This window comes from Loxodonta africana, chromosome 5, assembly GCF_030014295.1.
Source record: "Loxodonta africana isolate mLoxAfr1 chromosome 5, mLoxAfr1.hap2, whole genome shotgun sequence".
In the NCBI taxonomy this organism is placed as follows: Eukaryota; Metazoa; Chordata; class Mammalia; order Proboscidea; family Elephantidae; genus Loxodonta; species Loxodonta africana.
The window spans coordinates 56,659,450-56,676,777 of record NC_087346.1 but is presented as its reverse complement, the minus strand read 5'-3'; the positions used below and the strand labels follow the sequence as shown (position 1 = coordinate 56,676,777).

Here is a 17,328-nt window from a genome sequence, read left to right as displayed (position 1 = left end):
GCCAAGTGTGTTCTTCCCTTTTGGTTCTCCAGCTCCAGGCCTTTGCACATTTCATTCTAATACTTTGTCTTCCTGAGCCACCCTTTGACTGTTCAGCTCTTTATTTCATCATTTCTTCCATTAGCATTAGCTACTCTACATTCGAAAACATTCAGAGTCTCTTGTGATGTCCATTTTGGCCTTTTCTTTCTTTCCTGTCTTTTTAAGGTCCTTTTGCTTTTGCTTTCTTCATGTGTGGTGTCCTTGATGTCACCCTGCAACTCGTCTGGTCTTCTGTCATTAGTGTTCAAAGCGTCAAATCTGTTCTTGAGATGGTCTCTAAATTCAGGTGATAAGTATAGCACATTTTATTCGTACATTCGTTCATTCATGGTGGGTTATTTCCACCTTTTGGTTTGCGAATAGTGCTGCTATGTACATTTGTGTACAAGTTTTTGTTTGAACACCTGTTTTCACCTCTTTTGGGAATGTACCGAGAAGTGGAATTGCTGTGTCATATAATAACTCTGTGTTTAACTTTTTGAGGAAATGTCAAACTGTTTTCCACAGTGGTTACTGTTTTACTTGTTGCCTTCAGTGTTTACATGCTGTAGATTTTCATAGTAATTTAAGTAAATTGACTCAAAAGCCTGAGAGAATCCAAAGCATGGGCTATTCAGAAGCAATCTTCCTTCCACAACAATATTCATGCATTTGACCTTAGTCCTATAAAGAGATTCATCATTGGCCCTTCAACTCTACTCATTAGTATGTTTGAATTTTGCTGTGCTGGTTCTTGTAAACTGAAGTATTTTGAAGCACTCGAGGCTTATAGACCAAGTAAACACTCCTGTCGGTGTTGATGATAACTCAAGGGCTGATGTATGGCAAAATGCTGCTACCGCTAATACAGAGTAGACAAACCCACAAATCATGGCTAATATCATTCTCAGAGCTTTCTTCCCCTGACTTTTTAGGACGGCATTGTCACATCTGTCATGGATGTTGAACATAAATATGTATGAGAAAACAATGGAGATACAGTTCAGTACTTTATTTGTTAGGATGTGGCAATAATGGCTTAAGGCTTAACATTGGGAGTCTGCTGGCATTCACCACACAAATTGTGAAGACAGAAATATATGTTTATAAATAGTTTATGCATAACAATTATTGTTTTTCACTTTTAGTCCCAGGAGGAGATAGTGGGAAACAGGTGGGAATGAAGCTAGAGGTCCTTGATTCAAGGCGTGGTCCCATAACTGATTTGTAACCACGTGTAATTTTATTAACCAAGCCTGTTGCTGTTGAGTTGATTCTGACTCATGGCGACCCCATGTGGTTCAGGCAGTTGGCTACCAGCTGCCAACCTAAAGGTTGGTGGTTTGAACCTACTCATGGAAGAAACGACTGGTGATCTGCTTCCATAAAGATTACAGGCAAGAAAACCTTATGGAGCTCATTTCTGCTCTGTAACGCACGGGGTCACCATGAGTCAGAACTGACTTGACAGCAGTGGGTTTGGTTTTTGGTTTATAAGTTTATTAAACTCTTATAACTTCTATTTCCTAATCTGTGATATAGAAATAATTATATTATTACTTTCTCATTGTTGAGGGGATTTAGTGACATAAAATAAGTGAATTTTTAATGTAGTAAACCAAATATAATTAAAAAATTTTGGTTCTTTGCTTTCCAGTTTCATTTGCCAAAACCCCTTCTTGCTTATTTTCCATCTTTACCCCACCCCCAACTCAATCAGACAGTTTACAACAAATGCTTAATTTCTTCATATGACAGCCCAGACCAGAAGCAGAAGTACCAAATGGCAAAATCTTAGTCACCTCAGTTATGCTATGCCCACTCTACCTTCCTACCTTTTTTCACGTTTGTGTGCTTATTCTTATCCAAACAGGAGAGAAATGTAATCCAATAGTTCAGAGTAAGTAGCCAGCATAAACTTTGCCTGCCTGGGTTCAAATCCTTAATCTGCTTCTCACTAGCTGTATGACCTTTTAGAAATTACTCAAGCTTTCTGTGCCTAAGTTTCCTCACATAGAAGATGAAAGTAGAATTACTTTCGTCACAGAGTTGTTTGTCTAGATGTGTGAATAGGATACCCATGAAGTGCCAAAACAGATGTTCTGTAATTGGTAAATACAGTTATCGTTGGCAATTAATGGTATATCATATATGGAAATCTTGGATCCTTTTTCTATCCAGTTTCAGGACAGAGGATATATTGTACATATATTTTTAATTTATTTTATCTGTTGTCAAGAATATACACAGCAGAACATATACCAAGTCAACAATTTCTACATGTACAATTCAGTGACATTGATTGCATTCTTCAAGTTGTCCAACCATTCTCACTCTCCTTTTCCTGATTGTGCCTCCCCCATTAACATAAACTCACAACCCCATAAGTTTTCTGTCTAATCTTTTGAATTTCTCTTGTCAATTTGATCCCATATAGATAGGTCTTAAAAGAGCACATTACTCAAGGCAGGCATTCTTTACTAGTTAAGCTAAACTATTGTTTGGTTTTAAGAAGTATATATCCTTTTGACAATTAAATCCACTTTCATAACAGGGAGATTTGGGGTCTTCTTAACAGATTGCAGCCTGCAGTGATCATCAAGATTCTTCTGTTTGTAGTGTAACGAATGATAAGCATTCATTCTCCTTTTCCCTAGAGACAGACCAAGAGACACATACATACACACACATACTTACTTTGCCTATTTGGTCTCTAGCACAGACGGATACTGTTTCACAATGATAGAAGAAGATGATTCTGGGATGCCTGTGGTCACTTCAGGATGTCTAGGACTAGAAGGCTCGGATTTTCAGTGTCGGGTAAGAAAGATAACTTGATTTCACTTTTTTTTCCCCCCCCATTGGTTTTTGTTTTTTTTTTTTTGGTTAGATTTCAAACAGTCAAATTGCAAGCAAAATATGGCAGTTGTTTCTCTTGGCAAGTCTTTTTTTAGTAATTTGGAAAATAATTTTGAAAACTCTCATTAGCCCAGTTCTCCTTTTATTTTAAAATCAAATATTCTTTTTAATTTACTGTTAACTTCTTGCTTAGTGATCCCTTAGATCATCTTGCTCAAACTCCAGTTTTGCTAATTGCCTTAAGTCAAATATAATAGTAATTTTGTTGAAATGCAAAAGTTACAGTAAGATAATACATGATAATTTGAAATAAACTACCTAACTGAAAAGATTTTCAAGATCTGTGAGTAAAATTACCAGAATTTGAAGTGAATTCTCCAAATAGTGCTAATTTCTTAAATTTTAGATAATGTGACTTTGAAATTTAGAGGACACCCACTAAAAGCTGTTTCGATTCAATTATAGGACACTCCCATTCCCCATCAGAGAAGATCAATTGAATGCTGCACAGAACGGAACGAGTGTAATAAAGATTTACACCCTACACTCCCTCCACTGAAAAACAGAGGTAAGGCGTAAGGCAAGGAAGGTCTTCCAGCTAGAAAAGCTGTAGGCATAATGAAAATAAAACAAGAGTCACTTCTCTATTTCAGATTAACCCGTCTGTACCATTTTCCACTGCTGGAGTGGAGGACTGAGGCAAGGGGACATAATGGAACTGTTGTTGGAAACAGTTGGGAAAATAGTTCTACCTGGCTTCACTCTTACAATTCTTATTACTGTTAACTGCTCCCCACTTGCCTTCAGAAAACTGCCATTCCTAGCCCTCGGGATGTGGGGCAGGACAGTAGGGCAGGCTTACCTCTGAACGTTATTTAGAAATTGTCCTTTACTCAAAAATTACCATTTTGCAGCATTCATTCTCGAAATTAAAACCTCATAAAGGATGAAAAGGTTATTTGCTGTATGACATTTTCATTTCTCTATACTAATGACTTTTCAGGCAAATCTTTTATCAATATATTCATAAAACTTGTACATTCAAGTGTTATTCACTGAAAAAAGACTATGTTAGTTAAAAACAACCCTCATGTTTCCTTTTCTCCTCCTTGCTCTCACCACAAAAATAAATGATTTGTAATTCTCATAAAAAAAAAAAAATTTTTGTCCTACAATTTATAGGAATGATTTAAAATGATTCTTCATGATTGATTATATTTCTTGGGAAGAGGAAATCTTTCCTACAAAATGTAATGGTGTTTCATGGTTTTGATGATAACATGTTACAGCATTTGTTCCTGCTATAACCTAGAAAGTTATATATGATTGATTATTCATAATTCAAATAAGTCACACACAGTTGTTGCTTTTTTTGTGATTGTTTTTGCTAGGCCATGTGCTAGGTGTTATAGATTCAAATATTAATGAAGAAAGTTCCTGCTCTTGAGACATTCACTCTGAGATGTGAGAGAGAAGCTTGTAAACACTTAAATGATATTTGGTCATGAATATCTCGGTAGTAGAATTAGATTGTAAAGTATATTAAGGACACAGAAGAGTGAATTGCCAGCTCTCTCAGGGGTAGGAGGATATCAAGAAAACTTCATAGAGGTGATACTTGAATTGAAATTTTAAAGATAAGCAGGAGTTTGCAAAGTTGATAAGACAGAAATAAAAATTAAAAAATAAAAATACCTAACATGAGCCAAGCACTGTGCTGTTAAGTTACTCATTTGAGCCTTACAATAACCCTGAGGTGCTTGTGTTTATTATTGCCAGTTTAAAGATCCAGAAATTGTAGCACAGAGAAGTTAATTAACTTTTCCTAGGTTACACAGCTTGTGAGTAACAGCTCTTCTAAACAGAGGCACTAGGATGTGCAGAGGTTTGCTTTGTAATATTTGAAAAACACTTGAACATGCAAGCATATGAAACAGCATAGCTGATTGGGGGAAACTTTATAACTAAATTGTCTACAGTATTTCTATTTGAAATACTATGTGGACCAGCAGCATCAGTACCACTTAGTAGTGTATTAGACATTCAGAATCTCAGACCTCAGCCCACATTTATTGAACCTCCACTTTTCTTTTTTGGAACCCATACTTTTAACACGATTTCCCAAGTGATTCATATGCACGTTAAAATTTGGACTCACTTTCTGTAGGACAGGACTTCAGTGTGGTCCTAGCATATGGCTAGCGTACGCAGCTAGTGCTGCTTGTCTCTCACCATGTGAGCTCGACAACACTGTGTTTAAAGAGGAGTCCACTGATGTCACATATTTGTAAAAGTTTTAAATGTTTACTCTTAATTTCTATAGTTATTCCTTTGAGGACCAGATATAAAAGTAGGCAGTCCCTGGACAACAGTTTGAATAGCACTGGTATAGGGCTTATGATTTGGGGAATAAGGGATGGTGGAGAGAAAGGAGTGATTTAAAAGGAAGGTGAAGTGTGAGATTTTAGAATCTCGCCCTTCATGGAGAAGGGTTTTTTTTTGGTATGCAAGTGAAAGTCCATGTGTCTTAGCAATGGATGGAGTTTAGGAAAATTCTGACTCTCAAGTGCTGATGGTGCTGCAGTGCATCTACTGTCCTCTAGATGGCGCCAGATTCTAGTTAGGATCAAGAAGATGAGGGAGGATTCTTTGAGGTGGTTGAGAATATAGAGTCTTTGTAAAATAATAGAAAAAGTCTCTACAGGACACAGTGAAAAGACTTTGAAAAATGGGCACAAATGCGAAGACAAGTCCTTGGTTCAGTGCAGTATGGAAATGAGATGCAGGAGGGGCTGGTGCATTATACGGAGTATTATACAAGTGATGGAAACCCTGGTGGTGTAGTAGTTAAGCGCTACAGCTGCTGAACAAAAGGTTGGCAGTTCGAATCCACCAGGTGCTCACTGGAAGTTCTGCTCTGTCCTATAGGGTCCCTGTGAGTCAGAATCGACTCAACGGTAATGGGTTTGTTTTTTTTTGGTTATACAAGTGGTAGGCTTGGATGGAGTTAAGTGGCTTTAAAGTTTAAGGCTTTGAGCCCTGAGAAGTCCTAAGCAGTGCCTAGGCAAAGTCTCTACAGATTCCACCTCATCCTTTTGAGGTAGTAAAAGTCACTGCAGACTGTGATCTGAGAGCACTGGCATTTTTACATAGCTGTACCACAGAGCCACAGAGCTGCTACTTTTTTAATTTTTTGTCTTTATCCTATACATATCCACAGTGTGCTTACTGGAAGTGTACTATATACATTTATTGAAGATCAATAATGCCTTGGTTAGAAACATTTGCATTGTAGCCATATTGGATATATGTGGGAATGTATAGTACCAAAAATAAAGAACAGGGATGATATCAAAGACACATGTGACCATCTTCTGTTGATATTTTTAATTTTAACTGTTTTCGTTAATACAGAGGCCCAGCCCTAACTTTTGTGGGGCTGGGGCAGTAGTACCAATGAAAGTCCACATACCATTTGCCTGTGTATTAAAACCTCATAAACCAAGACAGCAGACTGGTAAATAAAATACATTCTGTCAACCTAATTTAAATATACTTTCATAATGACAGGAAATGCCAGCTTGGTATTTAAGATGCTTGAATTCTTGTACTTGTTTACTCTGATATGGGGGTGGGGTGTGAGCAGTGGGGAAGAGACCCACCCCTAGTTTTGTCTAACACTATGAGTGGTCTCGTGCATGCGTGTGTATGCCCCAGTCCTCAGGTTCATACTCTCCCCAAACCCATTGCTGCAGCTGCCCCTTGGTCACCTCTGGGCAACCCCTCAGGTATCAGGGTACACACACCAGCTGCCTAGTCCACTCTTGGGAGGTCAGGTGTGAGAAAGAGCTTCGCTATCCCTGAACACTTGCACAGAAGCCATTTAGACAAGGAATTCCAGAGTTCTGGACACTGGCAAGTGGTTTCAATGAAAAATGGGGCGGGACAGGCTCTGGTGGACACACTCCCTTGGTCCTACAGACCCCTTGCTCAGTGACAAGGGCATGGTTGGAGGGTACCAGAGCAGGCCTCTCTGAAGGTATGGGCCCAGATCAACGACTCCTATTTTTTGATCTAAGACCAGTGGAGATTATCATGTGAAGGGAGGGCTTACTATGGCTCTTTTCTATGTAATTGACATATACTAACTCATTTAATCATAACAACCCTATGGGGAAGGTACTGTTATGCATTTTACAGACATGAAATCTGAGGAATAGTGAGGTTAAGTTCTGTGCAGGGTTACACAGCTAGAGTTAGGTGGTGGAGTTAGGAAATGGGCCAGTAACTTTATCTCGTTGAATAGTCTTTAGAAAACTCTAACTGGCATTCTCAAATGCATTTCTTATTTAGAGTCAGAAAACCCAAAATAAATAATAGCTAGCCATTTTACATAGTGATAAATAATCAGTATGCCTGCTTTAAAGCTTTTCATATATTATATGTTCTTGTGTACTTAGAATTTTCTCAGTTATGTACTAGTTTCTATTCTGAGAATATGGTGTTTGTTCTTTCCTCCCTCTCTTTATTTCTTCCTCCCTTCTTCCCTCTAATATTTATTAAGTTTCAGTTGTATACTAGGTCTGTGGTTCTCAAACTTTAAGTGCATCAGAATCATGTGGCTGTTGTGTTCCGTCAAGTCGCTTCCCAATCATAGGTACCCTATAGGACAGAGTAGAACAGCTTCATAGGGTTTCCTAGGCTGTAATCTTTAATGGAGCCAGGCACTGGTGGGTTTGAACCACTGATCTTTTGGCTGGCAGCTGGGCCCTTTAACCATTGAATCACCTGGAACGCTTGTTAAAATACAAATTGCTGGGCTTTACCCAGAGCTTCTGATTCAGTAGATCTGGTGGGCCCCAGTAATTCACATTTCTAAGGCGTGAAGGATTCTATAAGGAAAATATTAAACGACGCAGGAAGCATCAAAGGAAGATGGAAGGAATACACGGAGCCATTACACCAAAAAGAATTAATCAACTTTTAACCATTTCAAGAGGTAGCGTATGATCAGGAACCAATGGTACTGAAGGAAGAAGTCCAAGCTGCACTGAAGGCATTGGTGAAAAACAAGTCTCCAGGAATTGATGGAATATCAATTGAGATATTTCAACAAATGGATGCAGTGCTAGAAGTGCTCACTTGTCCAGTCCAAGAAATTTGGAAGACAGCTACCTGGCCAACTGACTGGAAGAGATCCATTTTTATGCCTATTCTTAAGAAAGCTGACCGAGCTGAATGTGGAAATTATCGAACAATATCATTAATACCACATGCAAGCAAAATTTTGCTGAAGATAATTCAAAAACTGCTGCAGCAGTATACTGACAGGGAACTCCCAGAAATTCAGGCCGGATTCAGAAGAGGACTTGGAACTAGGGATATCATTGCTGATGTCAGATGGATCCTGGCTGAAAGCAGAGAATACCAGAAGGATGTTTACTTGTGTTTTATTGACTATGCAGAGACGTTTGACTGTGTGGATCATAACAAATTATGGATAACATTTTGAAGAATGGGAATTCAGAACACTGAATCGTGCTCATGAGAAGCCTGTACATAGATCAAAAGGCAGTTGTTCAGACAGAACAAGGGGATACTGAGTGGTTGAAAGTCAGGAAAGGTGTGTATCAGGGTTGTATCCTTTCACCATGCCTATTCAATCCGTATGCTGAGCAAATAATCCTAGAAGCTGGACTATGTGAAGAAGAACGGGGCACTGGAGGAAGACTCCTTAACTACCTGCGTTATGTAGATGACACAACCTTACTTGCTGAAAGTGAAGGTGACTAGAAGCACTTACTGATGAAGATCAAAGACCACAGCCTTCAGTATGGATTACACCTCAACATAAAACAAAAATCCTCACAACTGGACCAATAAGGCACATCATGACAAACAGAGAAAAGATTGAAGTTGTCAAGGATTTCTATTTACTTGGATCCACAATCAACACCCCTGGAAGCAGCAGTCAGGAAATCAAAAGATACATTGCTGTGGGCAAATCTGCTACAAAGGACCTCTTTAGGGTGTTGAAAAGCAAAGATGTCACCTTGAAGACTAAGGTGTGCCTGACCCAAGCCATTGTGTTTTCAGTTGCCTCATATGCATGTGAAAAGCTGGACAACGAATAAGGAACACTGAAGAAGAATTGACGCCTTTAAATTATGGTGTTGGCAAAGAATATTGAATATACCGTGGACTTCCAAAAGAATGAACAGATCTTTCTTGGAAGAAGTACAACCAGAGTGCTCCTTAGAAGCACGGATGGTAAGACTGCATCTTACATACTTTAGACATGCAGTCAGGAGGGATCAGTCCCTGGAGAAGGACATCATGCTTGGTAAAGTACAGGGTCAATGGAAAAGGGAAGACCCTCAATGAGATGGATTGACACAGTGGCTGCAACGGTGGTGGGTTCAAGCATAAGAACAGTTGTAAGGATGGCACAGGACCAGGCAGTGTTTTGTTCTGTGGTACATAGGCTCACTATGAGTCGGAACCAACTCCATGGCACCTAACAGCAACAGAGGAGTTCCCATGTAAGGCCAGTACTCCTGGCCCGGAGACCACACCTAGAGAACCAATGTACTGGGCAATGCCCTATATGTCAAATTATTATAAAGAGGAGACTATGTTATTTAAAAGACTAAAAAAAAAAAAAACTAGGAGGCTGAAAATCCAGCTCACTATTTTCTTGTTATTCTGATTGTTCTTAAATAATTCCTCTTCCAAAAAAGTTCAACGATAAACCTTATGAGAAATTGTCTGTTTTATGAGGCTGTAAGTAATAACAGGCTTAGATGAGATCCTGTTATTAGAAATCAGAGAGTGCTAAGTATAGTTATAAATACCTACCAAACCAAACCATCTTTTCTTTCTGTCCAGGGTTTTCTTAGAGACAATGTGGGGTAGTCAGGAGAATTCGATGAGATTTGTTTTGGATCAAGATACTGTGAGAAGAATGTAGGGTAGACAAGTTTTTTTTTTTCTTCCAAAATCATGTATAGTCACTTTGTTTAATTTTTATTAATAAGCACTTAAATAAGTGATGGATTGGAGTTAAAATGAAATGACCAGAGGAATAAGAAATGGAATATTCTGATTTGGCTTTCACAAAATAAAATTTACATAACTTTTTAAGTGGAATGATTAAATATTTAATATAGGAATTGTTATATATGATATTTAAATGGTTAAATATGGGAATTATTATTCATATATACTATACTTTCTTCATAGAAAGTGTATCAGAAATAAAATTCTGTTTTGAAATATGTTTATTTCGTGTATGTATTTTAAGACAAATTATAATGCAAGGTTTCCAAAGGTAAAAGTTATTTATTTCTTTTCTTGATTTAAAAAAATTCATAACAGTTTACAGATTTGTTTTCAAATGCTGCCCCTTAGAGATTACAAATTAATTTTGAATTAAAGTGTACAAATAATAAGTATTTAACCAGTGAAACATCTCCTATATCCTCCACAAAACAGACGGATTAAAAATATGGTAATGTCCAGCATGCAAAGATTGTTGTTGTTGTTAGGTGCCCTCAAGTTGGTTCCAAATTTGATTCAAACTCATAGCAACCCTATGCACAACAGAATAAAACACTACCGTGTCCTTCTCCATCCTCACAATCATTGTTATGCTTGAGCCCTTTGTTGCAGCCACTGTGTCAGGCCATCTCGTTGAGGGTCTTCCGCTTTTTTGCTGGCCCTCTACATGCAAAGATTAGTGTCAGAATTTTCCTTCCGAGACATACATTATATTCATAGTGATATAAGCTAATACATGAGTCTGTAGTCTTAACATTTGTGGAATTATTCAGTTCCTGTTTTACAATTTCAGCTTAAGTTTGTATGTGAGAAAGATGTAAGGAATTTAGAGGTAGTCTTTTTCTTTTTCATTGGGCACAATTACGTGAATATGAAAAATTTGTTTTAACCTTTGTTGTAAGGTAATGTAATCCCAAATATTTTTATTCAAGGAAAAGACGAGAATGTTGTCTTTTTTTTTTTTATAGAGAATTTATTTCTAGGGTTTACCATAAGAGAATTCCAATATCCGAGGAAATAAATTAATTATACAAGTAGATTAAAAAACATCTGACAAGAATACGATTTCAGGTACAGTAAAACCTGTGAAATCCAGAACCGGTGTAAGGCAGAAACCTGTCAGAGAAGGAAAATTCAAATGTTTTCCACTAATAGCCACAGAAAAGTAGAAGACTACAGTCTGTCAAAGGCAAAAAACTTGTGAGAGCTGGAAAAATACGGCAGTGTTATTGAGTTTGGCCCTCACAGGTTTCACAGGTATTTTGTGCTATATTAATAAAAAAGATAATTTCTGATCTATCCATGATTATGACACTGAGAACACGTATGAACAGGTCTTTGGACAAGTGGTATTCCCAAGATTATTTCTAGCTATTTAACTTTATCTTCGATTTCTTATGGAAATTATTAACCACCTGCTGACCTGGTAAATAAAGCCCTGGCATTTTAAGTAGTTACGAACCGCTTAATTACCAGAGAGGAGACAGGTAGTGACAGAGTGCTATTTTGTTAGGAAATCACGTATGATTCCTCTTGTTACTTGCCTCTCAGAGTGAACCAGACTTCCCCGGGGGACTTCTCAGTTCTACCTCCCTGAGCAGCTGGACTGACAGCCCAGGTAGAAATCTGTGACCTGGAGAGAACAGCAGGCTCTGCTGTTTTCCTGATAGTCATCTGGTAGTGTTGCCTTTCCAAGGCCCTGGCGGTGGCTTGAATGTTTACATTGTTAGTGCTCTGAGCACAGGTAATGGCAGATTAAAACACGGCCAGTGTGACCAACAGAAACAAAAGGTTTATTGATAAGGACTACCTATTCATGACAGAAGACAAGGAGGCAGTAGATGAGGTTTCAGGGAATAGGGTTATTGGGGTAAAGAAAAGGAACATGGAGGAGGAAATGCTTGTCTTAAAAAAAAATGCATCATCTAAAGGAGAGAATCCATTAGACACTGCTTGGTCTTGTCCTCATACATCAGAAATAATGAGTTATAAATATATAGTTCTTGCAATTCAGGGTGTAGTTTGCATTTACGTGGAAAGTGAACGGTGGTGAGACTGAAAGGCTTAGTAAAATTAAATCACTGGAATGAAGAAGTATTCTATATTCTAGTCTTTATTGAGTGAGTATCTAGCATTCCCTTTGGATTTGTGCAGGGTAGGCTTTTTACTTTTGTTACCCTTAAAATTGGAAATGGGTTTTAAGCTAATATCTGCAGCAACAATATTTGCATGTGTGTGTGTAATGGTGCTTGTATGACAGTATATGTGTAAACTATGGGGTTGCTGTGAGTGGGAATAGACTCAATGGCAGCTGGTTTGGTTTTAGGAGTCCCTGGATGGTACAAGTAGTTAAGCACTTGGCTGCTAACCAAAACGTTGGAGGTTCAAGTCTACCCAGAAGCCCCTCGGAAGAAAGGCCTGGAGATCTACTTTAAAAAAATTAGCCATTATTGAATACCTTATGGAGCACAGTTCTACTGTCTGACACACATGGGGTTGTCATGGATTGGAATCTACTGAGCTGAAACTAATATTTTTTTATATGTATAAAAACATTGAATTGCACTTACGTTGTTGTTGTTGGGTGCCACCACGTTGATTTTTGACTCATAGTGACTCCATGTGACAGAGCAGAGTGCCCCATAGGGTTTTCTTGGCTGTAATCATTATGGAAACAAATCACCAGTTCTTTCTATGGCAGAACCGCTGAATGGGTTCGCACCTCCAACCTTTTGATTAGCAGCCAAGTGCTTAACCATTGTACCACCAGGTACAATTTCATTGGCTGAGGTATTGTGATCACCTTGGTTTTCTTGTTAACTTAGCATATAACCTAAAGAAGGGAGGGATGGAGGACAAAGTTTACTAAGACAACTCATCACGTACAGTTTTAGCCTGCTTAATTTTAAGAGCCAATGAATTATTTTCGAACTTTACTAAGCAACGCTTTTCATACATGTGGATAATTATATATAATTCCTGTTTCTGTTAAAGCCTGAACAGCTTTTTGGACACATACTATAGTGGTCAAGTTCACGAACTGCTTTTTCCAAGACCATCAGGAAGATTTTTTTTTTTATTAACTTTTATTGAGCTTCAAGTGAACGTTTACAAATCAAGTCAGTCTGTCACATATAAGTTAATATACATCTTACTCCTTACTCCCACTTGCTCTCCCCCTAATGAGTCAGCCCTTCCAGTCTCTCCTTTTGTGAAAACTTTGGCAGCCTCCAACTCTCTCTATCCTCCCATCCCCCCTCCAGACAGGAGATGCCAACACAGTCTCACGTGTCCACCTGATATAATTAGCTCACTCTTCATCAGCATCTCTCTCCCACCCACTGTCCAGTCCCTTTCATGTCTGATGAATTGTCTTCGGGGATGGTTCCCGTCCTGTGCCAACAGAAGGTTTGGGGACCATGACCGCCGGGATTCCTCTAGTCCCATCCAGACCATTAAGTATGGTCTTTTTATGAGAATTTGGGATCTGCATCCCACTGATCTCCTACTCCCTCAGGGGTTCTCTATTGTGCTCCCTGTGAGGGCAGTCATCGATTGTGGCCGGGCACCAACTAGTTCTTCTGGTCTCAGGATAATGTAGGTGTCTGGTTCATGTGGCCCTCTGTGTCTCTTGGACTCGTGTGACCTTGGTGTTCTTCATTCTCCTTTGCTCCAGGTGGGTTGAGACCAATTGATGCATCTTAGATGGCTGCTTGTTAGCTTTTAAGACCCCAGACGCCACATTTCAAAGTGGGATGCAGAATGTCTCCATAATAGAATTATTTTGCCAATTGACTTAGAAGTCCCCTTAAACCATGGTTCCCAAACCCCTGCCCTTGCTCCGCTCACCTTTGAAGCATTCAGTTTATCCCGGAAACTTCTTTGCTTTTGGTCCAGTCCAGTCCAGTTGAGCTGACCTTCCATGTATTGAGTGTTGTCTTTCCCTTCACCTAAAGCAGTTCTTTTCAGCTAATTAATCAGTAGAAAACCCTCTCCCTCCCTCCCTCCCTCCCCCCCTTGTAACCACAGAAGTATGTGTTCTTCTCAGTTTATACTATTTCTAAAGATCTTATAATAGTGGTCTTATACAATATTTGTCCGTTTGCCTCTGACTGATTTTGCTCAGCATAATGCCTTCCAGGTTCCTCCATGTTATGAAATGTTTCACAGATTTGTCACTGTTCTTTATCGATGCGTAGTATTCCATTGTGTGAATATACCACAATTTATTTACCCATTCATCCGTTGATGGACACCTTGGTTGCTTCCAGCTTTTTGCTATTGTAAACAGAGCTGCAAAAAACATGGGTGTGCATGTATCTGTTTGTGTGAAGGCTCTTGTTTCTCTAGGGTATATTCCGAGGAGTGGGATTTCTGGGTTGTATGGTAGTTCTATTTCTAACTGTTTAAGATAACGCCAGACAGATTTCCAAAGTGGTTGTACCATTTTACATTCCCACCAGCAGTGTATAAGAGTTCCAATCTCTCCGCAGCCTCTCCAACATTTATTCTTTTGTGTTTTTTGGATTAATGCCAGCCTTGTTGGAGTGAGATGGAATCTCATCGTAGTTTTAATCTGCATTTCTCTAATGGCTAATGATCGAGAGCATTTTCTCATGTATCTGTTAGCTGCCTGAATATCTTCTTTAGTGAAGTGTGTGTTCATATCCTTTGCCCACTTCTTGATTGGGTTGTTTGTCTTTTTGTGGTTGAGTTTTGACAGAATCATGTAGATTTTAGAGATCAGGCGCTGGTCAGAGATGTCATAGCTGAAAATTCTTTCCCAGTCTGTAGGTGGTCTTTTGACTCTTTTGGTGAAGTCTTTAGATGAGCATAGGTGTTTGATTTTTAGGAGCTCCCAGTTATCTGGTTTCTCTTCGTCATTTTTGGTAATGTTTTGTATTCTGTTTATGCCTTGTATTAGGGCTCCTAAGGTTGTCCCTATTTTTTCTTCCATGATCTTTATCGTTTTAGTCTTTATGTTTAGGTCTTTGATCCACTTGGAGTTAGTTTTTGTGCATGGTGTGAGGTATGGGTCCTGTTTCGTTTTTTTGCAAATGGATATCCAGTTATGCCAGCACCATTTGTTAAAAAGACTATCTTTTCCCCAATTAACTGAAACTGGGCCTTTGTCAAATATCAGCTGCTCATACGTGGATGGATTTATATCTGGGTTCTCAATTCTGTTCCACTGGTCTATGTATCTGTTCTTGTACGAGTACCAGGCTGTTTTGACTACTGTGGCTGTATAATAGCTTCTGAAATCAGGTAGAGTGAGGCCTCCCACTTTCTTCTTCTTTTTCGGTAATGCTTTGCTTATCCGAGGCTTCTTTCCCTTCCATATGAAATTGGTGATTTGTTTCTCTATCACCTTAAAAAATGACATTGGAATTTGGATCAGAAATGCATTATATGTATAGATGGCTTTTGGTAGAATAGACATTTTTACTATGTTAAGTCTTCCTATCCATGAGCAAGGTATGTTTTTCGACTTAATTATGTCCTTTTGAATTTCTTGTAGTAGAGCTTTGAAGTTTTCTTTGTATAGGTCTTTTACATCCTTGGTAAGATTTATTCCTAAGTATTTTATCTTCTTGGGGGCTACTGTGAATGGTATTGATTTGGTTATTTCCTCTTCGATGTTCTTTTTGTTGATGTAGAGGAATCCAAGTGATTTTTGTATGTTTATCTTGTAACCTGAGACTCTGCCAAACTCTTCTATTAGTTTCAGTAGTTTTCTGGAGGATTCCTTAGGGTTTTCTGTGTATAAGATCATGTCATCTGCAAATAGAGATAATTTTACTTCCTCCTTGCCAATCCGGATGCCTTTTATTTCTTTGTCTAGCCTAATTGCCCTGGCTAGGACTTCTAGCACGATGTTGAATAAGAGCGGTGATAAAGGGCATCCTTGTCTGGTTCCCGTTCTTAAGGGAAATGCTTTCAGGCTCTCTCCATTTCGAGTGATGTTGGCTGTTGGCTTTGCATAGATGCCCTTTATTATGTTGAGGAATTTTCCTTCAATTCCTATTTTGGTGAGAGTTTTTATCATAAATGGGTGTTGGACTTTGTCAAATGCCTTTTCTGCATCAATTGATAAGATTATGTGGTTTTTGTCTTTTGTTTTATTTATGTGGTGGATTACATTAATGGTTTTTCTGATATTAAACCAGCCTTGCATACCTGGTATAAATCCCACTTGATCGTGGTGAATTATTTTTTTGATATGTTGTTGAATTCTATTGGGTAGAATTTTGTTGAGGATTTTTGCATCTATGTTCATGAGGGATATAGGTCTGTAATTTTCTTTTTTTGTAATGTCTTTACCTGGTTTTGGTATCAGGGAGATGGTGGCTTCATAGAATGAGTTGGGTAGTATTCCGTCATTTTCTATGCTTTGAAATACCTTTAGTAGTAGTGGTGTTAACTCTTCTCTGAAAGTTTGGAAGAACTCTGCAGTGAAGCCGTCCGGGCCAGGGCTTTTTTTTTTGGGAGTTTTTTGATTACCGTTTCAATCTCTTTTTTTGTTATGGGTCTATTTAGTTGTTCTACTTCTGAATGTGTTAGTTTAGGTAGGTAGTGTTTTTCCAGGAATTCATCCATTTCTTCTAGGTTTTCAAATTTGTTAGAGTACAATTTTTCGTAATAATCTGATATGATTCTTTTAATTTCAGTTGGTTCTGTTGTGATGTGGTCCTTCTCGTTTCTTATTCGGGTTATTTGTTTCCTTTCCTGTATTTCTTTAGTCAGTCTAGCCAATGGTTTATCGATTTTGTTAATTTTTTCAAAGAACCAGCTTTTGGCTTTGTTAATTCTTTCGATTGTTTTTCTGTTCTCTAATTCATTTAGTTCAGCTCTAATTTTTATTATTTGTTTTCTTCTGGTGCCTGATGGATTCTTTTGTTGCTCACTTTATTTGTTCAAGTTGTAGGGACAGTTCTCTGATTTTGGCTCTTTTCTTCTTTTTGTATGTGTGCAATTATCGATATAAATTGGCCTCTGAGCACTGCTTTTGCTGTGCCCCAGAGGTTTTGATAGGAAGTATTTTCATTCTCGTTGCATTCTATGAATTTCCTTATTCCCTCCTTGATGTCTTCTATAACCCAGTCTTTTTTCAGGAGGGTATTGTTCAGTTTCCAAGTATTTGATTTCTTTTCCCTAGTTTTTCTGTTATTGATTTCTAGTTTTATTGCCTTGTGGTCTGAGAAGATGCTTTGTAATATTTCGATGTTTTGGATTCTGGAAAGGTTTGTTTTATGACCTAATATGTGGTCTATTCTAGAGAATGTTCCATGTGCGCTAGAAAAAAAAGTATACTTTGCAGCAGTTGGGTGGAGAGTTCTGTATAAGTCAATGAGGTCAAGTTGGTTGATTGTTGTAATTCGGTCTTCC

General features: G+C 38.3%; 1 protein-coding gene across 1 annotated transcript in view; it reads left to right on the top strand.

Annotated features, from left to right (window-relative positions):
* Positions 1–17,328, top strand: part of BMPR1B (bone morphogenetic protein receptor type 1B) — an 82,980-nt gene that overhangs the window by 24,217 nt on the left and 41,435 nt on the right. The window contains exons 2-3 of the mRNA XM_003410395.4: positions 2,739–2,841; positions 3,346–3,448. Of these exons, the coding sequence (XP_003410443.3) occupies positions 2,739–2,841; positions 3,346–3,448 (206 nt within the window). The remainder of the gene's footprint in view (positions 1–2,738; positions 2,842–3,345; positions 3,449–17,328) is intronic.